Source organism: Simochromis diagramma, unplaced genomic scaffold (assembly GCF_900408965.1).
Source record: "Simochromis diagramma unplaced genomic scaffold, fSimDia1.1 OVJJ01000321.1, whole genome shotgun sequence".
Taxonomy (NCBI): Eukaryota; Metazoa; Chordata; class Actinopteri; order Cichliformes; family Cichlidae; genus Simochromis; species Simochromis diagramma.
In genome coordinates, this window is record NW_024386772.1 from 10,651,656 (window position 1) to 10,673,720 (window position 22,065).

The following is a 22,065-nucleotide window of genomic DNA, read 5'->3' on the forward strand; positions in this document are numbered from 1 at the left end:
TCCTTCATCAGGAAACTCCACTGCATGAGGAACAACATCCACATGAATCTTTTTGCCTCTTTCATCCTGCGAGCTTTGTCTGTCCTCATCAAAGATGCTCTGTTCGAAACCAGCCACATAGCACAGGGCCTGAACAGAGACGAGGAGCAGGGATTCCCCCCTGCATCTATAGCTCCAATAGAGCTGCTGGTCAACAACGAGGTCAGTTTTGCTCTTCATATTTAACAGTGATCACCAAAGACTTAACACAGGTGGAAATGAGACAAATGTTTTCTTATTTGTGATCTTTCTATTATTTTTTTTGATTAGCTGATAAAATAAAAGTGCAAAACAGTTCTGGATTTAGGTTCTGATCGTTATAGTATGTTCACAATGTGTCATAAAGGTAAACGTTGAGCTCTATAAGAACAACAATCCTGATTCTGTTTAAAGGATTCATATATGCGCTCATTAGACAATTTGTTTAGTACTTACTAGTACCACTGCCTAAGTTTCCTGTTCTTAACTGACAGAAGTGGTACCCAGTGTGGCCCATCTGCTTCTGGTTTCGGCATGTCATACATTCAGAGATGCTCTTCTGTCTGGCTTGGTTGTAATGAGTGGTTATTTAAGTAACAGTTGCTTTCCTACACTGAAAAAAAGGCCATGTTGGATTTACTTGATTCAATAGTGGACATTGGTTGCACACAAATGTTTTGCTTTGGCAGAAACTTAAACAACTGAGTTAAATCAACACAACTTTTTCATATTCAGTAAACCTGTGCATTTTGTGTTCATAAAACGCGATTGAAACATGTTCAGATGAAGTATGTTGAGCTCTTGGAATATTTTAATCCTTCACAATTTTGTCATTTTATTTCAACACTATTCAATAACTTTTACCCCAATACTACTTGGTCACTTAAATACTACTTGCTGTCTTCATATTACATAATGTTCAACAAAGTCTAGATCCTGGTTACCATAAAAATTGAATGGGTCTTCAACAAATACCATCCTTCTTTATCCTGGTTGCAGGAGGGCTGGGAAATAACCCTGAAGTGATAGGTTACGGTGCAGGGTACACCCTGGACAGCTGACCAGTCTATCACATAGAAACAAACAACCATTTACACTTACATTCACAGGTAATTTAGAATCACCAGTTAACCCTAACTCTAATAACTGCATGACGAAACCAGAATACCCAGAGAGAAACCTGCAAACTAGCCAGAATGTGGATTTGAACACAGGACCTTCTTACTGTGAAGCAACAGCACTAACCACCATGCCAACAATCTAGGAAATGAGGGAAAGCTATGATTTCCTGTATTTGATGCAGAATTTTTTTGTTTTTGTAATAATCCACAATAAATAGCAATAGCATGCACGTGGTGCGTGTGTAGTTGTCTGCCTCTTATAACTCCAGTGATTTTCCTGCAGTTTGAAATCTTGTGCGATCTTGTGAATTTCATGAGTTCAGCAACTAACCACTCTTACTAGATTGTATCATGTCGTCTCAACAAGAACAAATTAAGTTGTTGAATTTCGTACAGATTCTTCATGATTTAATTACGTTCATAGAAACATGAAATTACTGTGTTCAAATTACAAGTTAGACTTTTTTAATGTAACAACCACCCAACTTACTTTTTTTGGTATACTAAAAAAAGTAGAGGTGGCTGCTCGACTTGACTGAGATGGATGCCTTCCTGAAACCACGATCTACAGAGCGCGAGTCTGAAACCCGTGCAGTGATATATTATTGACTTACTTCACTTGAACATGATATGAACAATTTAATCTAGCCTCTCTGCATATCATGTAGTTTCTACACTATGTAGTTACACTTAACTTTAAAGCATGAGGCACTTGTGTTAAATACACGCAAGATGCTTACGTAAATCCAAGAGCTGGCCAAACAATTTTTTTCAGTGTATCAGCTTTCTGACTGAAAAAGCAGACTAGACCAGTGTGATCAGATGAGATATTTGAGCCATCTTATGACATTCAGAGATGGACCTGCTTTTGTATTTTGGATCATTGTCCTGCTTGAGAACCCAAGTGCACTTCAGCTTGAGGTCACGAACAGATGGCCAGACATTCTCCTTCGGGATGTTTTGATAGACATCAGAATTCATGGTTCCATTTACTACAGCAAGTCCTTCAGGTCGTGAGGCAGCAAAACAGCCCCAGACCATCACACTACCACCACCATATTTTACTGTTGGTATGATGTTCCTTTTCTGAAATGCAGTGTTTATGTCTGCCGTTACTTTTACGGCAGACATAATGGGACTGAAACCTTTCAAAAAGTTTAGCTTTCTCTCTTGGGTATCATCCAGATGTTTTGGTTTTTTTTGGCAAATATAAGATGAACCTTTGTGTTCTTTTTGATGTGGTTTTCTCCTTGAACTCTCCCTTCGGTGCCATTTTTCCCCAGTCTCCTTCCTATGGCTGAATCATGAACTCTGAACTTAACTGAGACATGTGAAGCCTGTGGTTCTTTAATGTTGTTCTGGGTTATTTTGTGATCTCCTGGATGAGTCATCAATGTCCTTTTGGAGCCGGTCATTCCAAGGTTAACCACTGTTCCAAGTTTTCCCCATGTGTAAATAATGACTCTCACAGTGATTCACTGGAGTCCTGGAGCCTTGGAAATGGCTCTGAACCCTTTCCAGGCTGATAGATGTTAGTGACTTTGTTTCTCAGGTGTTTCTTTAGATTGTAGCATGATGCGTTGCTTTTGGGGATCTTTTAACCTGTTTCACTTTGTTAGACAGGTTCTATGTAAGTGATTTCCTGATTCAGCAGGTCTGCTAGTAATCATGTCTGAGCCTGTTTAGTGAAACTGAACTCAGCTTCCCAAAAAATGAGATTAATCACAGTTAATTCATGATGTAACAAGAGGGTCAATTACTTTTTCACACAGGACCAGTGCCAATTTTCTTCCTTAATCAATAAAATCTTTATTTAAAAACTGCATTTTGCATTTACTTATCTCTGTCTAATATCCACATTATATTTAATTGTTTTTAATCTCAAAACAGTTACAGCTAAAAAGGCTTTAATTGATTACTTATGTTAGTCAAGCAAGTGAGGAGTCTCACCAACACAACAAAGATGAGAGACTGCATACATGACCAAAATAAAATACAGTAGTTTACTGCGGAAGTGATACATATATAAAAGGAGGATCATGTGCGCTGGGTTGTCACAGATGGCTGAAATTGGGTTTAAAGTTGCTATTGTTGTAAAATCTTACCTCTGTGGGCACAGAGCCTGAATCTCACATCGGCTAAATAATGTGTCAGGCGACTCTTCTCGGCAGTGTAAAATATGTGATATTAAACTTTTCTTGCAGACAATGGTCAGCTGTCGCATTGCCATGGTTATGATGCAGTATAGTATCATGGCTAACAGCTACTGGTTGCTGGTGGAAGGCATCTACCTCCACAACCTCCTGGTCATCACTGTGTTTACGGAGAGGAACTACTTCAAAATTTACCAGTGCATCGGTTGGGGTGAGCTGGCCTGAATCTGTGAAGTCATAAGTCAGGGGGTGCAAGTCAGTTATGTGTTATACGATACTTTTTGAATTGAGCCAAATGAAGTAAGAGCATACAAATTGTCAGTGCTAATTGGCTGTTTTGCATTTAGACATCTCTTGTTTTTTTCACAGGTACCCCATTAATATTCCTCGTGCCATGGGTGGCGATTAAATACCTGTATGAAAATCAGGAGTAAGTTTCCCTCTCGTTCCCTCTTCCCTGTTCTCCAGGTTGTTTAACAAGGGTGGAAACCTGCCAACGAGTTTAAATTTTAGCTTGTAACATTTGTATCAGGACACCATGTCAAAAAAAAGTCAGCAGATTGTCTTTCTCCAAAAATCTTTTTTTTTTTTTTTTTTTTTTTTTTTAAAAAAAAAAAAATCTTGATGCTTGCGGTTAATTTAACACACAATTTACTACATGAAGGATTGGCTGCAATTCAACTTTTCACACAGACATGTTTTATCTCCTGCTGGATGCCAGTCTGGTTTAACAGCTGTGTTTGCACATTCTTAATATTTCATTTTAGCTTTCGGCAGGACGCCAAATATTCTGGAGTAAGGAGTAAATGAAGTGCTTTTAAGGTCACACTGTGCTCTTATGTAAAGTCTTAAAAGCCTTAACAACATGTTTTACAGTGTGAGCCATGTCCACAAGCGTTCTAGTAAAGTAGAGGAAATATGTCAGGTGGTCTCTCACTGATATTTCATTCAGTGCTTTTCTTTCATTCTTTTCAGTTGCTGGGAGCAAAATATAAACATGAAATACTGGTGGATCATACGCGCGCCGATACTGGCAGCTGTTATGGTAATTTTGTCGTCGTCCTCCTCCTCTTTATGTGTCTTCACATCTTGTTATGCCATGTCCTTTTTTTAACATTTCAATTATTTCTGCATGTAAACGTTAATGGGGAAAAAAGCAGCTTCTCCTTAAAGTGGTATACGACTGTCAATCAAGCATTTCCAGCTATTTTTATCCCCCACTGGTGCACCGTTAAATATTAAACACACTTCTTTTATTCATGTTGTGTTAAAGGTAAGATGTGCTTCACCCAGAACTTCTGTGAAGCCTGTCAGGACTCAAAGATTTGTGGATTAAATCAAATTAATATTTGCATTGTGACCAGCTCTGCATACTCTCTTCATCCTGTCACCAGGACTTTTATTAGACGTGTGTTCTGCAAAGGTCGCTTCTAAGCGTTTACACAAGTCCAATTTGTCGTGGCTCTTAAGTGAGGCCAGACATCTTGGCACTTTTCCATCGTCCAGCTAAGTGACCTGTATCCCACAGGAATTCCTGTGTTTGAGTTCCTGTTGGAATGGGAGGACTGGTACCAATTTCACTGTTTCCCTCTTTATCTTGGTCCCACCATTCTCAAGCTGCACGACACAGTAGAAAACTACACTGTAGTATTCACATTAATTGTGTGTGTGTAGTGTGTGCATGTTAGACTGCTCCAGGTGTTACAGATATTTTGACAATTACAGCAATTTCATTCAAGTCTGTGCAAACATAGAACTACAGATATGCATATGTAGATAAATATGTAGGTGGTTTAATACGCAGTGTGCTGACAGATTTAGCCAGCCTATAGTTAGCTTAGCATCTGTTATATACACTCGTCGGCCACTTTGATACAGCATCGACTGCTCATTAAAGTAAATAATCGTGGCATAAACTTTGTACTTCAAACTGAGCATCAGAATGAAAAAGACAAGTGATTTAAGTGACGCTGAATGCACCACGTTGTCGGTACCGTGCAGGCTGGTCCGAGTATTTCACCTACAATCATCTCTATGGTTTACAGCAGCGGTCCCCAACCCCCGGTTCACGGACCGGTACCGGTCTGTGAGTCGTTTGGTACCGGGCCGCGAGAGTTGAGGCTCCTGTGTGAAATGTATGGTTTTCAGGGTTTTTATGGGGTTTTAGGGTTATTTTGTTATCGTTTTTATCATTAACTCGGTTTTCCTGGGTCTTTTCACGTGTGTTATGAATAAATCTTCTTTTTTCGGTACCGGTACTAGTTTTATTTTGTTGTATTTATCCGCGACACCTTAAAGGCCGGTCCGTGAAAATATTGTCGGGCATAAACTGGTCCGTGGCGCAAAAAAGGTTGGGGACCGCTGGTTTACAGAGCGATCAAAAAAATAGATATATATTTTCAGTTTGGACCCCTTACTACCAAATGATCATCATTTAAATACCACAACCTGCCTGAGCATTGTTGTCAACTATGCTTATCCCTTTATCACCACACTGTACCCATCACCTGATGGCTGCTTCCAGCAGGATAACTTGGCATGTGGAGGAATAGGAGATTTACATCATGGATGTGCAACTAACATAGACCAAAATCTCGGAGGAATCTTTTCAGCGCTGTGTTGAATCTATGCCATGATGAATTAAAACACTTCTGTATTGGCTCTAAAGTGATATTAGTAAGATGTACCTAATGAAATGGCCAGTAAGTGCATATTAATATTGATTAACAATTTATCATGGCTATGGTTAAGCTCCTTTTTTAAATATTACAAGTTACCGTATGGTTTAAATGTTGAATAACTGTGCAGCGTTACACAGTTCCGTTCACCATTAAATTCTCATGCCAGTACATACTGGGCTGCTGATATAACAATCCGTGACAGAAATCAAATGCACGCATTAGGTCCAAGCACCACAAATTACCCATGACAAATTATTTTAAAATATTAAAGGTCACATCATAAGTGATTTCATCAGGAGAACACCTACTGTTGTCTGAAATGCCAGCTGATATGAAAGGCTTTCCCAATGTGCTTGAAAACACTTTTTTGCACAGCAATTGGGACTAATGCAGATAGTTATGCTTTTATCTGCTGATCCTTTGTGATATTTGTAACTCGGATTTCTTCCATTTCTCTCATTAATCACAATTTTTCTGGGCCTGTGTGCATCTGGAAGATCCATCTCCACTGTACTGGAGCAAGATGAGCTTTATGACGGTATCTTTTGCATAATATAAGTAAACTATTTCCAGTAACATCGTCTTTCTCTGTCTCTTACAGATCAACTTCCTTATCTTCATCCATATCATCAAAATTCTCGTATCAAAGCTCCGAGCACACCAAATGAGATACACAGACTATAAGTTCCGGTGAGTGTGAATATGATGTTGTTTTTCTCTTGATTTGCGGTTTTTTTCTCTCTACTTAGTCTTTGCTTTCTCTCCTTTGTCTCTCCTTTCCTCCGTCCCAGGTTGGCTAAGTCAACGCTAACTTTGATCCCGCTGCTCGGGATCCATAATGTGGTCTTTATCTTCGCAACAGATGAGTCCACCAGTGGCAGCATCGGCTTGCGTCTCACCAGGCTCTTCTCTGACCTCTTCTTCTCCTCCTTCCAGGTTGACTGTCAGTCATGAACTTTGAAACATGTTTATTTTTTCACAACACTATTTCTAGTATGATTCAGCATCATTAATCACCTTAAGGAGAGTGGTGTGCCTCAGGACAATGAATTAGGCCATCTCTGGTTTCAATGAAAGTTATTGTTAAAGCTTTATGTGGTGTAATAATTCACCTCAGCTGTCCTTGCATAAGTACAGAACAGGAAAAGAAAATACACACCTCAAACCATCAAAAACGGTTACGGTTTGTCTGAGATGCACACAATACAGCCTTCATGCTACAGCTGTGCCAAGAATGGATGCCAAGGCGTAATGGTCCAGAAAGGCAAAGTCCACATATGGAGGCACTTAGGGTGGCAGTTGCTGGTAGGTTTTCAAGGCAGGAGGTCATGATTCACATCCAGTTTTTCTCTGATTTGTTTAGGTATCAGTTACTGCTTGATACCAAAAAGGTGAGGTTTAGGGGAGAGAATTGTGATTTGGGCTTAAATATAGCCCTCAACGCTTTCCATGGAAAACTACTTGGTAATACATGGTACTCAGTGCCTATGAACTGGCAATTTGTCCGGGTTGTTTCACCTCTCACCCTGTGACAGCTCGTGAACTCACACAAAACTCACGCAAACTGATTGATTGATTGATGGAAACTAGTTAATTTAATTTTGTGCTTGCCAAGTAGTCCTGATCAAGGGTGAATGGGTGTTATCAATATCAAGTGTTTGTGTGGAGAGATGTGACAAAAGGGTTAAAACAGCAATTTTAAGGTTTGTTTTTTGTAAGTTAACAAATGTTAGCTTAACAAGATTAAATGTCCGAACTGTAACAGCATCTGAATCACAGTTAGAAATATGTTGTGGGCTACTAAAAAATAATAAAACTAATAATAATCTTGCATAATTGTCTCTCTTTGCTTCTGTGAGTTTTCCATCTCTGAGACAGTCGTTGATGTGCTGTAATATTTGTGTGTCAGAAGAGATTAAATTAATGCACTATGAGCACTGCTAAATGACTTTGTCACACAGTGACATAATTAGAGTGACCTTTAGGCACTGGAAACAGATATGACAGATGACCAACAGACAGAGCAAAAGAGAATTTCAAAGTCAAAAGATGGCAAACATAGCTGTGAGGCTTACATCTTAAGACAGATGTTACTCAAAGGCACTTGTGGTTTATTTTAAAGAAGCAAACTTGCAGTTTCTGCCTGGATTGTGGTGCATATATTAGAATACATTCAGTTTCATTTTTTCTTAGCTGCAGAGTAGCATGTAAGTGAATATTGTGGGCGAAAATGGCTAGTAGACAGAATGAAATCAGTATTGTTTGTCTTCACAGGGTCTCCTGGTGGCAATCTTGTACTGCTTTGTCAACAAAGAAGTGAGTCATCTCGATTGCACAACAAATACACCATCTTCACCATCTTCAGATGTTCGAAGCTTTGTAGTGTCTACTTTATGTCTCTGCTGTCTCCCCAGGTGCAGTCTGAGATCCTGAAGAAGTGGAAGCGCTGGAAGCTAGGGAGGAACATTGAGGAGGAGTACCGCCACACCTATAGCAATACCCCAAACACAAAAACAACCAGTCTCTTAAACCACGCCCCTCGAATGCCTCACCTCCCAGACATCGCCAAAACCACCGCCCCAGTCTGTAGCCCCGAGGAGAGGCACATGCTCGTCGCTAGCAACCAAAATGGCATGGTCAACAGTACGGAGGAAGGGAAGTGTGCCTCACTGCTGCACGAGGGGACCATCAGTAACTATATCCTGGTAGAGGACATCAGCATTACTGACAAGCTGCAGTGTTACGAAGTGCAGAAAGAGAACGTGGAGAGCCACCTGTGAAAGCTACTGGGACTACTTAAAAAAGGAAGTTGGATGGCTTTGGGCTCTCATCGTGCTCTGACAGACTGACCTGCTCAGCTGTAAAGAGTCAAGTTAATGGTGTCACTTTTCAGGTCGGCCCTCAGAGATCTGCGTCACTGGAGAGCTGTCGCCACAGTCTGAGAGGAGGATCAGGAAGGGCATCCACGCTGACATTTCGAATGTGCTGCGAGTCTCGTGAACGGATTAGTTTAGATGTTTTTTAGCACAGAATAATAAGCTGCTGCATGCTGAACAATTTTTGCAACAGCATCCCGAGGCAGATAAGCCACAGAAGATCGTAATGACATACCAAACATGAAACCTGAAGTAACAAAAAAATAAATAAATAAACCCCAACTGTAAAGGTCACAGGGTCCTTGCTTGAGCCTCTGCTTTAACTTATCCTATCTATCAAATTGATGGTACTAAAGTTTAAATACAAAGAGAGCATTGAACTGAATACACACAAAAAAGACTACAAAATATACAAAATAACATACGGTAGGAACAGATGGGAAACCTTTTTTCATATATATATATAATATATATATATATATATATATATATATATATATATATATATATATATATTAGGGGTGCAACGATACACAAAATTCACGGTTCGGTTCGGTTCGATACTTTGGTGTCACGGTTCGATATTTTTTCGATACAAAAAAAATGTTCATGCCTTTTTAATTTGTCATTTATTAAAATTATAAATATATATTTTAACTCAAAAGTACAGTTTTTAAATTTAACCCTAACCCTTGTGCGCGTTTTTTATTTTGACAGCGAATGCGCACCTGCGGACCACTTATGTGCAGCCCTGGTTATTTAGCTCGTCATATTGCAGCCACAGAAATTCTTTTGTCCATGAAACCATAAAGCTGCACTTTCTTTTTGCCTTATAGTCTCATTTGTCATAACTTCTCCGTTTTGTGGTAAGCTTTTCTTTGGCTGTCACTTCTTCACCCTGACCTGTCTTATTTGGCTCAGCAGAACTAAAATATATATCGTGCTGCTTTTACACACGGACTCACATAAGCTCAGCGATTCTCTGCGCGATCAACCTCTCACATGTTTAAGCTTGCTGCGGGAGATTTCACTTGTCATGTTTGCATAGTAAGCTAACGATTAATAAGACGATGTCAGAGGAATTGGTGCACAAATTATCATCACTCACAGATCAGTGCTGTTGCTCTCTATACACAGTTCACACGATTGCAAAGTGAAAGCAAAAAAACAAGCGCAAATTCAAACGCGATTTCAATATGTCACATATTGACAGTGGCTCACCGATGCCAATGACATAATTACCCAGCTACATTTCTGAAAGAATGCAAAAGAATTGACATATATTTTCCTTCCTACAATAGCCCGACGGGCAGGGTAGCCCGTCTGAAAAAAATCGCTAGCCCCAGGACGTCGGGCTAGCGATTTTGCGAGCCCTGTATCTGATTGAGGAATTACTCATCTTTGGAAAAGAGAGTTTATTACAGAGAAATGTCTCTTTCCAAAATAAAAGCTATACTATCCGCTTCTTCTGGGCTATATTCTCAGCAGCATAAGGAGAATCATGTGCTAACAGCTGTCTAAATGACTCGGCTAAAGTTAGTAGCATGCTTGTTGTTTTTGTCTTTGCACTAGGATGATGTCGGCGTAAATGTGCAGTCATATTCGTTGTGTTCCCACTAGTGCTTTCAGGTTAATCTCATTGAAATGACCTTAACGCCACAACACGGCAAATCTCCGTTAACGAGCTACCGCCGATCGCCCCGTGCATGGGGCTAGACGGCCAACACGTTAACGAGCTAACTGCGCTAACACACTAGTTCCCACCCATGTAATTAAGCATTGCGTGGCACATCCAACATACTGTTTTACTTTAGTCCATGACTCGCTTACCTTCAGGGTCATACGTCACATGAAAACCAAAATAATTCCAAACGCCAGATCTGAATGAGGGTGGGGGAGGTCCATCTTGCAAGGAGAGCTTAACTTCTGTCTTGCTAGCTTGCCCTGCGCTCTTCCTTCTGACTATGCTGTCTGTGTTGAGCGCTCAGTGGATCTGCGCTCGACAGTGCAGCCTAGGCGGAGTAGTCGAACGCAGATTCACTGAGCGCTCAACACAGACAGCATCGTCAGAAGGAAAGTTGATAAAATAAATTACAAATGTTGTATTGTTCGATACATATGCGTACCGAACCGAAAGCACTGTATCGAACGGTTCAATATCGATACGAATATCATTGCACCCCTAATATATATATATATATATATATATATATATATATATATATATATACATATGCTTTGCTCTAATATCTGTAAATGTTTTCCTGTCTATGTGATTGAGATGAAAATGTGCAGAAAAAAAAAGAAAAATTCTGTTGACTATACCTCAAACAATATGGTGACCACAGTGTTGTTCAAGTGACCTCATTCAGGGCTCATGGGAAACTGGCAGCTGCTGTCCCCAGGTCCTTCTCGTCTTGCGTGTGGACATTAAAGGAGGTCAAGCGATGGTATAGGATCAATTATAAATAAGCTAAAATCATCATCACTTGACTTTCTTATGTCTTTTAGATTAAAATACATCTTTTTTATATTAGTTGAATACTGCTGATTGCTATTGTTGCAGCTGTTTAAACTTGCCGTGTATGTTTTAAGGTGATAGTCGAATTCCTTTGCCACTACACGCATTTCCTTTTCTACCTTTTGCCATCAAGATGTTGTCTGAATGACATGCCTCGCCCCAATCAAGGATAAAAATACACACACCTTTACGGCCTGTAAAGGTGTGACTCCAGCATCGTTCTTAAATATGGCGTGTCACTTCTGGCACGAGGACGGTCTTGGGACTTCATGCATGAAGACTGCGTAAATTTTGCAAGCTTAACTTAAGAGTTGTGTGAATAATCACTCTACGGTGCCATCATGTCAGACGAAAACGTCTTTGCTAATAACTGCTAGTGACTGGATTCGCCAAGTAACCATACCAACAGAGTCTAATGCGTACCATGTCTGCAGTGGCTGTGAACACTTTTGAACAAAACTCTGCACCACAAAAGCTGAACAAGCATGCTTTGGAGTGGCAAACAAAGCTAATCAGACAGTGGTACATTTGTGTCTGATAGCATTTATTTTCAAAGAAGGGAAGCAACTTGCAGAGCAGAAATGAATATCTGAATTGCTGAAACCTTTTGCCAGAACTAACTGAACTTGACTTTATATGTATCTATTTGCACAATGTTAATTTATAATTGGTAGATACTATGTCTCTCTATATATGTGTTTATACAGGTGATTTTATTTGATTGCAGTCCATATTTCCCACGCATGTCTTTGAGTGGGTAGTGTGTATTTTCAGGGTATGAATGTGTCTACTTTCAGTATTCCAGATTTGTGGATGTAAGATGAATAATGGGCTGCCGGCAGAGGTTTGATAGAAACCAGTGCAAGTGGCTTGACATAGAGCACAGAGGTCAGAGGTTAGTATGAGTCAGTCTCCCTCTAGCATATACAGTAAAGCACCACAGGACATTCCCAAACACCATGCCTGTATAAGGCAAGAAGTAGACACAGCTCTCTGTTTTATTATGGAAACTACTCTCATTGTGATTCCTCAGTGCCATTTTGTAGCCCACAGCGGCAACGTGTTTCTCATTTAGATCAAGACTCTGTGCATTAACACTTCAGTCAGTTCCTTCTGTTGAGGTGGGAAAAAATTGTAGGCTGAAGTTATTTTTCATCAACATCTGCTGAGGATAGTAATAGAGCAGGTAGACAGCCACATTTTTGCTGGGAAGTACATCGATCGTGGTTCTGCCACAAGTATCTTTGCAGTGGTTTTTTTAGATCTTTTTTTCATTGTTTTGTAGACATTTCACAAAGTAATAAAGGAATGTTGTACACGTCAAAGAAAATAGGATTCAGTAGAGCTATATCCTAATTTAGCTTCAAGCTACTACATGTATTTTAAGCTGTGACCATAACCATGTTTGCATTTAAAGTTAGGAGCTTGGGTCACTCCCTTTCCTGGACCAAAGTGGTTCTGTCTGAATGTATTCTTTAAAAGGCTCAACTGAGTATGTTTCTTTTTCTCTTCTCTTAAAGGTGGTTATGTAAAGTTTACGTGGTGTGAAGTATATAAACCGACTGCATCCAGGTGTATACATTTCATGATATGTTGTGTCCGCTTTGTGCAAATGGTAAAAGAATAAATAACAGTGTATTCGAAAGTTGATTTTAACTTGCAGTGGCTTTTGTATTGGTGAATATTCATGATGTTACAATAAAAAGGAAGGAACTGTGTGCAGATAAACTCTTTTGGCTTGATGGAGACATCTGTTGCTTTGGCTATCTGGCTGGCCAGGCAGCGTTTTTGGCTGAATGACATGCTGTCTTGTGAAAGAGGTGAGTATTGATTCTACCCTCGAGGTCAAGTGTTGTTTACCATGGCACATTGTTCCTATTATGGAACAACAACAGACATTGTATTGTTACACTTACAGTACTCTGTTTCATCTCACCAAGACCCTCTCTTTTTCAGTAAATTGCATGACGCAGGCTGGAAAAAAGGGGGCTGTAACTTTCCAGACACTTTCTTCAGTCGTCAGCAGTGAGGATATAATCTCTCTCTTTTTTGCTCACTCTACATGTGTATATAACAAGAGAAACTGCCTGATAACGTCATCTTATTCACATTTTTAATCAGTATTGCAGCTCATCCCTGTCATTGCTGGACTCAACAAACATGTTAAAACAGACATACTGGAGATCTTAAACAATGTCTCTGAAGGATCTTTGAATTATTAAATGTAACAAATGTCCTGAAACCTCACAAAACATCAAGGGTGTTATTAAAAGGTTACATTATGATCGTGAAATGGTTGTAACTCCCAGTTTCCTGTATGATTTTAGTAGAATGTTCCATTTTGGTTATTATATGGGCGGAAAGAGTGCATTTATTTCCTTGAGAACAACAGAGAAGCAAAAACATAATGTCACTAAAGGCACTGTAAATGTTATCTCAATCCAGTGTGGACACACAGGAGGGATGTTTTATATTACTGCTGCCCTAAAGATTTTCAGACTGTTCTGAATTTCTCCTGAATGTCTGCCAAATAATAAATAATAAATATAATTAATATAAATAATAAACGTCTACATATTAACCATCTGGGAACGTTTTGGGAATGTTACAAGGTGATGTTATTGAAATGTTTTCTAAAAACTCTGAGAATGTGAGAACGTGAAGTTTCTACCAGAAAGAGTGTAAGTAAGTTTTCTTATTTATTGGATTGGACACCGCATTGTGAGAACAACTTTTATAGTGTTACCTGGCACCGATTGTGGTTACTAGTAGCCAAGTTGCACTTTGTATTATAGAAAAAGAGTAATTTTCTTAACTGCAGTAATAACACAAGAACCAACACCTGGAAGTAAATTATGATTTCCAGTCAGCACGAAGGGAGTAACACTTTTACGTAGTTACATGCGGCTGTCTTCTTGTTTGATGGCAGATACTCCCTTCACCCTGGCCAAAAAGGCTAAAATGGCTAAAAATTGGAAAACAGTTAAACATGAGAGGTTTTTGGACAAAGTTTATGTTTTTTCCATTGTTTAAGCACTGCTTCCAGCCAAGAGTGATACCATATATACCCTATAGCTGCAGAAAAGGCTAACATTGTTATCGTTTTTAAAAAAAACAGCTAAACATGAGAGGTTTTTGGACAAAGTTTGTGTTCTCCATTCTTTAAGCACCGGTTCGAGCACCGTTTAAGCACAGTTTCAAGAGTACCGGTTTGGCACCGGTATCGAATAAAACATAAACGATACCCATCCCTAGTTACAAATGTTTTTGAAGGATGTTGTGTTCGGATGACCACACTATGACACTGTTGGGTGAGTGTGGCCAACTTTAAATGACTGGTAACACACAACAGAGGCTTACAAAATGTAGGCAGAAGATCTAACATGAAGAGTCCAACTGCCGCTGTCTCTGCAGAGGACTTTTTTTGGTTGCTTCATCAGCAATTTGTGATAAATGTAATACAGTTAACACTGAAAGAACAAACAGAAGAGAAACAGAACAAAACAATACAAAATCTTCAGTAGCGTTAGCATATTTCTTTAAACATTTAGGGTATGTTTATGTAAACAGCCAATTGTATATTAAGATGCATAATATACTTGCTAACCTAAAAGACAAAAACACTTAATCTTATTTAAACAACGTTTTTTGTGTGTATCAGATAATGGGATGATGTGAAAAGAGCATCTTCTGGGCTCTGTGCACATGGAGCAAATATAGCGAGGGTGGGTCAGCAGTTGTCATGTTTGTCTTTTCTCCCTGAGGCCTGGGAACTGGGCTTGTGTCCTGATGTGGACAAACAGATTATGTGTGATTGGACAATAAAGCACACTCAGCTCACTGACAGATGTCTCGTGCAATCATTGCTTCCCAGGATCGTCATTGTGCCGCAGCTGCAGAGGCAACAGGTGCATTTGAAGGTGTGCATTTGTGAATGAATATTTCATATTTACATATCTTACCAAGCAACCATGTGTGAAAATAGGGCATGCAAATTAGCAAGCAAACTGGGCTTTGGGTCTCAGGAAATAAATGGTTAAGGAATATTTTGAGCCTTATCAGATAAAAGTGCTGAATTGTTTATATCTCCATATTAGATAATATCAGTCAGTCTTCTTAATGGCTAAATGAATAATAACCTTGAGTCAAGACTCTATAGTGAAAGTGCATGTCTAAAAGCAGGATGTATTCCTAGTTCAGACCAGCATGACCAGTAAGAATTCTAAAATGTAAAAGGTAACAATCTATAGTTAAATATGAAATGGTCTTTAGCAGAAGGACAACAGAATGTCCAATATCAGACTGTTAAAATGGAAATTAAGACTGCTCATATGAAATGAGTGTGAATAACACGTTATTAGGTACACATTGCTTTCAGAACTGCCTTAAATTTTCATGGCAAAAGTTGCTGGAAACAGCCGAACATCCATGAAATAAATCTCCACCACATCCCAAATGTTCTTTATTGGATTGAGGTTCAATGTGTTGTGGATTCAGAGATCCTCTTCTGAGTATTTCAGCAGAAACACTCAGAAGAGAGACTCATATTCATTCACTTAAATCACCTTTTTTCTCCATTTGTATGCTTTGAACTTTAGCAGGTCAAAGCTTGATCATGTCTACATGCCTAAATGCACCACGTTGTTGCCATGTGATCGGCTGATTAGATATTCATGTTCACCAGCAGCCGGACAGATGTACCTAACCGAGTGAGTGTATATCAATCTCTGACTTTCTTTTCTCTCTCTCTCAGCATGTTCTTGCATGTCTTTTATGCAAGAAGAAAGAAGTAAAGATTTGCAATGAACACCACACAATCTGTCTCTAACTTAATTAAGTTAAAACACAAACTACAGTTGAGATTTAACTAGGCTTTTCTGACTAAGTAGCTACTGATCACTGCAAACTCTATAGTAATTATTACAGCACATTTTATTGCTGTACTCTTAACACACCAACGCACCCACACTGGCTGAGCAAGTACATGAAATTGCAGCGTCACAATAGTATTGAAGATTAAAATAAGACATATTTTTTCTAAAAAAAAAAAAAAAAAAACTTGCTCTGATTCATAGTCTGCGCCTTGTAGATTTAACTTCATTTTAAAGCATATATATAAAGTAAAACAACAATAAAAGTAACAGTTTCACCAACCAAAAAGGCATCAAACTCCTCATTAAGCCACACTGTACAGTCATTGGCTTGAACACTAATATTTATTATCATAATACTGTTCGCAAACAAAAGTGTCATCATTTATTCACCCACTGATTTTAATCAAACTTTTACTCACCCACATCAAGAGCAGGAGTGAGTGATAATTTTCAGTAACTACATTCTGCAAATGTTTGTCACATCGTTTAGATCCCAGGATATGAATAAGTGGCACACATCTGATGCAGAATCCTAGTGGATCCATGAAAAAACATTTTCCTCATGTTTCAAGGCTGGCAAGCTGCTCAGCCAAATTGGCATCATTTACTCAGTTTCATAGGACGCAGGAGTGAGGAGAGAGACCGGATTCATTGGTTTGATTAATGCATGAGCATCATCACTCAGGTTGTTAGTGCTCATTAGCTGTGTTTGAGAGATTGCGTTATCGTCTCTCTCAAGCAGAGCAGCATCCCATGGGTACACATGATTTGGGAAGCAACCCGTTCATGTAATATGAAGATGACTCTCTCAGCTTACGCACACACACACACACACTGGCACCTCACACACGGCCTCATCTTGGAGATATCCCTCACCAGCGCCTGATGATCTGTCAACACCCCTACAACCCCCTTAAATTAAATAAATGTGTAATCAGATTGTAGCCACCAAACACACACTAGGCTCAATAAATCCAATATCTGAGACAGTGTGGTGGTTTACAGCAGAAGCTCTGAAACAGAGTGACATGGCTTTGGGTAAATTTACTGGCCTGGATGGAAGTCTAATAACTACAAGCTTCTGTCAAATGGAAAAAAGAGTAATGCTGCTAGAAGCTATGATGCGGAAGATTAACCAAAAAAGCATACAGTGTGCCGTGTCTGTTTGCAGTTTTTATGCCATCCTCTGTCTATGTTAAGTAATATGCATATTTCCAACAGACTAAATGAGCCCCTCAAAGCTGGAATCAATCAGCTGCACAACAGTCCAGATAACAAAAAGTTCTTTCCTAATTTAAGATGTCAGATCAGCTTAATAGTGGGAGACACTTTGTTCTTCAGCTCGTCTAGTTTTTCATAATTTCCAGAGGAGATTAGAATAGAAAAAGACTCCCGGAGTACTTATAGTAATTTGCTCAAATCAGGATGTAACAGCTAAATTAATAGCCTCAAATAAAGCCTGCATTGGCAGGAAAACAGTTTTATGAGCCATAAATGGTCCCTTCAATTACTTTCATCCTGCCTTTATAAAAGACACTAATTCACTTTAATATAGTTTGAAATCCACATCAAATTGACTTTTTTTTTAACCTGCGAGTGATAAATAAGTTGATAACTTTGAATAACAGCTTGTTATTATCACACATGCAGATGTTACAGCAGAGGTTTCTGTTTTTTCAGACACGTGGATTGATTAAAACTGATGGACTGCATACTAAGGGGGAACAATACTGAGATGCAGAACCAGAGGGTTCATTTCTATTAGCCCAAGAAGCTTTGGATAAAACATCTCCTTTTGGCAGGGGCCGACCTGTATCGCTGAGTGGAAACAATGGTATTAGACAAACACCCTAAGCCTTTTTTCTGACCACTGTAAAGACAATGTGGAAGACGTGTGCAGACAGCTGGAAAATCTTGAATTGCCTAAGAATAGAATGTGTTGCTTTTACTTGCTGCTCAAAAGTTTGTCCACAATTCAAACTGACAACTGGAAGGTCAAGCAGGGAGTGCCAACCGCCGTCAGTGCCCTATCTTTCAACATTGGCGTGAAAAATAATAATAATAAGCAAAAAGATTACTTGAAACTATTCATGATTTGGATCAGCACCAAAATTCAGTGCATTCATCATTTGCTCATCCTCCTTCTCCCCAGAAAGTTTTATTTTTAAAAAAAAAGTAAGCCTGGTAATTTTTACATAATCCTGCTGAGAAGGAAAACACAACCTACTCGCTGGAAGTAATGAAGCTTCCTGAAGCTGCAAGGGAATACTGACAGTGGTACACAGTCACTTTACATAGCTCTGCTCCAAATGAATTTGTTCTAGTTTCCTAGTCATTCCACTTCACGTCCCCTGTGTTTTATCTGAGTCAAAGCTGAAGCTCAGTCAGCAACGAGGAGACAGATTTGAGTCTGTAAGGTGAGGTCAGGAAGTAAGTTGGCACGAGGGTCATAAAAGGAGAATGTTTTGTGGTGATTTCACTCTACACCTAAATCAAATGATTTTTTTTCAAGCAATCAGCCTTGGGGCTTAATTATTAATATTACTATTATTATTATTTTTAGGTATTCTTGCTATTTTTGTGTGTTTCATTTGAGCATAGAGAAATCCATAAAACACTAGTAAAGAGGAACAAACATGGCCCAGTCTTTCATCACATTCCAATAACAGGGGTTTCGGGCATTTAGTGTTGCATGCTTAAATTTGAATTACAAAACCTGCTGCAAGGACATTGGTAATTATGGTGTGTGGCAAACCGAAACCACACTAATGCTGTTGTATTTCATGCTTTTACTGGGAGATGACAGCAATCATTACAGCCTGGGCAACTGAACAGAGTTTCCTAGAGAGGCATGTAATGCCTCACCTCAGGGAAAACCAGTGCAACTGCTGTACCTCACTAGCAGTTCAGTGTTTTTCATAAATGGTGTTCACCTCCCTTCAAGCTCTAATTAACACTTTACTTTTAAAAATATCACACTCTCTTAGGGCACATCTCCCCTGACACAAGCAGCTCTTAATAATAATGACACTTAGCTGAGTTCCTGTAATATGGCATGCAGTCATGTTTGTGTGACGGTGATGACTAAGCAGCATGTCCCTGGCTCAAATCGATTGTTCTGACTTCTGAAATCAATAAGCTTTGCAGCCAGAAGCAGACAGCTTGACATCGATGTGACCTTCTTAATGGGGGTCTCTGACTGGACTATATGCTTTTTATTCTGACCGTCACCTGAAGGACGAGGCGTAACGTCCTGCTCAAGGGTTCATGACCACTTTGATGGCCGTATTAAAAAGTTAGTAAGGGCATGTCACTTTAGTCTGGCCTCGTTGTACTTTGTGAGACTGCTGAGTGAGGTTCTACATCAGCAGCACACTCCTCTGCTACCTGCTGCCGCTCTACATTGAAGAAACAGGTCCAGTGAACTGAAGCTGCCAAAAGATTAAAGCTGTTTTTCCAACTCTCTGCACATCCTTGTGCTCAGCAGCCTGTTGAGTGAACACTGATGCACAATGTAACCACCCCCAACCCCCCCAGCCCCTGCCGAGGCAGGAGATGTAAAAAAACATGCAAACAAATTAATGATTATCCAATGGAGATGAACTGTCTGCTTATCCGCAAATCAGTTGGTAAAGCGCCTGCAGTGAATTCATGTCTGCTCATTAATCCTCACCACGTGTGCCAGGACCCGCGAGTGCACTAAATCCCCACCACCAGTGACTCCACCAGAGTTCTGCAGAGTGATAACCTGACTGTTATGCTCTACAGAGAGGTCATTCGCTTTGTTTCATTAACCAAACACAGCTCTGTCACAGTTGAATTGATGCACAAACAGTAAGGGAAGGACTAAACCAGAAACACTGGAGAATTAAAAAAAGAAAAAGAAAACTGCAAACAATTTCATGGTTAAAAAGAAAAAGAAAAAATCAACACACCACGACACTCCAAAAGTCCAAACTGTCTAGACTCCTTTTAATTTGACTGAAATATATAAATATATTTGGCATCTCATGCTGTAGTTGCCTTTCAGAGAATGGATGTGTATTTAGCATTTACATGTCATAACGCTTTCTTTTTTTTAAAAAAGAAAAAAAAACTATTCTTCTTGGGCCAGACGTGTTCAAATCCCGCAAAAAGAGCCACGAGGTCTTCTTCTGTGAAAATGGAAAAACAATTTATCTCTAAGCCATTCATTATCTCCGTGAAGCCCATCAAATAAAAGACCCCCTGATTACAAAACAAGCCATTTCCTCCTTGCCACGAAACCACATCCCCCAACCACAGACTCCTGTCTCGGTGCTCAACCTCTCTCTGGTTGGCAGCTGCTGCCTGCAGGCCTGCCTCTTAATCGGAGCAAGAAAGATTAGGCTGCTCACCTGAAACATCCGCTGGTTTATCCAACATCCCACCTGCAGATGCAGCTGAATACATGGGCACTTCACTCTCCAGGCTATCAACCCTACCTGCCTGGTGTCATCCACCAGTATGAGCACTTGTGTGCCAAGGATTGCTCCGCTGCAGTGATGTACAATATGCCATTACTGTGGTGATAATGTGCCTGCCATCTGCCCTTAGTGAAAAAATAAACTACTGTATCTAGTCTATACAGCTTAGTACCTTAATATATGTGATGCTTTTTTTTCCTGGTGTTTCTAAGCCTGAAAAAAGTCATATAGCTCCCAAGCTCATTATATACCAGACACCAGAACTTGAATGTTTCAGAAAAGTTCAACGTGTCTGGCCATTTCTTTTTTTTTTTTGTTTTTTGGTGTATGATTAAAAGCATAGAACACACAGAACGCACAACCTTGTGCCGTGTCATCTCAGAGGGTCTTGGGAGTCATTTTTTTACCTCATTTATGTGTCTTTGTTGTGCTGCACCTCAATGGCTGACCTCCAGTGCTGCTGAAGGTCAGCAAGCAACTTCATAGCAAATCATTATCTCTTTTCTATCTCTGTTACCTCCTGATAGTCAAAAACCTGGCTAGCTTTTCATCATTTTACCCAGAGTTATCTTTTGTGTGCATGTATGTGATTTAGGGATATTTCATTCAGGAAAATACATTATTCTCATCCAGCGAGGTATTTATAATCATACTGCCCTCCTAAAGCCTTGTTTTCATGGTTGCCCGAATCGTCTCGGAGATAACAAGTCTTTGTAAGCCCTAAGACAGCTGCACTGATCACTCTATTGCAGTTGAGGGAATTGAAACCAGTTTTAACCTTCAGGTGTGCCTCAGTGTTTATTTGTATTTGGAAACTGAAGGCCAGACCCAGGATTAAGTCAGACTTAACAGGCGGATTTACTAAACCACACAACCTTGAGAAAGATGGATGGACTAGAACCAGGCCAGAAATGACTACATGAGTCACTGCTGTGGTTTTAGGTCTTCAAATTGGGGGAGGATTTACTGTTGTGGCCAATTCTAGAAAAACTAGGAGGATTAGATGTGTACATCCATTCACTGCTGTGTGAGTGTGGGGTTTTTTTTCCCTGTTAGATCTAATGAAATTTGCTATCTCAGCCACATTTGCAAACAGGAGTAAGAATCTACAACAGAGCTGACAGAAGTATTTAAGGCAAGTGGCAATTAGAGCTGAAGAACAATGGCGATGGTAACATTGAGTAAATTGTGGCTGATTAACACTAAACACATAAAGATCTAGCTGAAGATAATGAATGCCACTTTTTTCTAGGTGATACACTGTAGAGCAAAAATATGGGACAAATGTTAACCTAATGGTGACATTTGGCTATTACATTTTATTAAAAGGTGGGTGTGTCTGGGTGTAGTATAATATCATAATGTAACATTTAGAA

General features: G+C 39.6%; 1 protein-coding gene across 3 annotated transcripts in view; it reads left to right on the plus strand.

The window, feature by feature from the left end:
• The window catches only part of gcgra (glucagon receptor a), a 48,651-nt gene extending 39,335 nt beyond the window's left edge, over positions 1 to 9,316 (plus strand). For all 3 annotated transcript variants that reach the window (XM_040047960.1, XM_040047943.1, XM_040047952.1), the window contains 8 exons: positions 12 to 201; positions 3,344 to 3,503; positions 3,662 to 3,722; positions 4,268 to 4,337; positions 6,575 to 6,663; positions 6,765 to 6,909; positions 8,248 to 8,289; positions 8,388 to 9,316. In XM_040047960.1, the coding sequence (XP_039903894.1) occupies positions 12 to 201; positions 3,344 to 3,503; positions 3,662 to 3,722; positions 4,268 to 4,337; positions 6,575 to 6,663; positions 6,765 to 6,909; positions 8,248 to 8,289; positions 8,388 to 8,753 (1,123 nt within the window). In that variant the 3' untranslated portion in view covers positions 8,754 to 9,316. The remainder of the gene's footprint in view (positions 1 to 11; positions 202 to 3,343; positions 3,504 to 3,661; positions 3,723 to 4,267; positions 4,338 to 6,574; positions 6,664 to 6,764; positions 6,910 to 8,247; positions 8,290 to 8,387) is intronic.
• Positions 9,317 to 22,065: the final 12,749 nt, after the last annotated feature.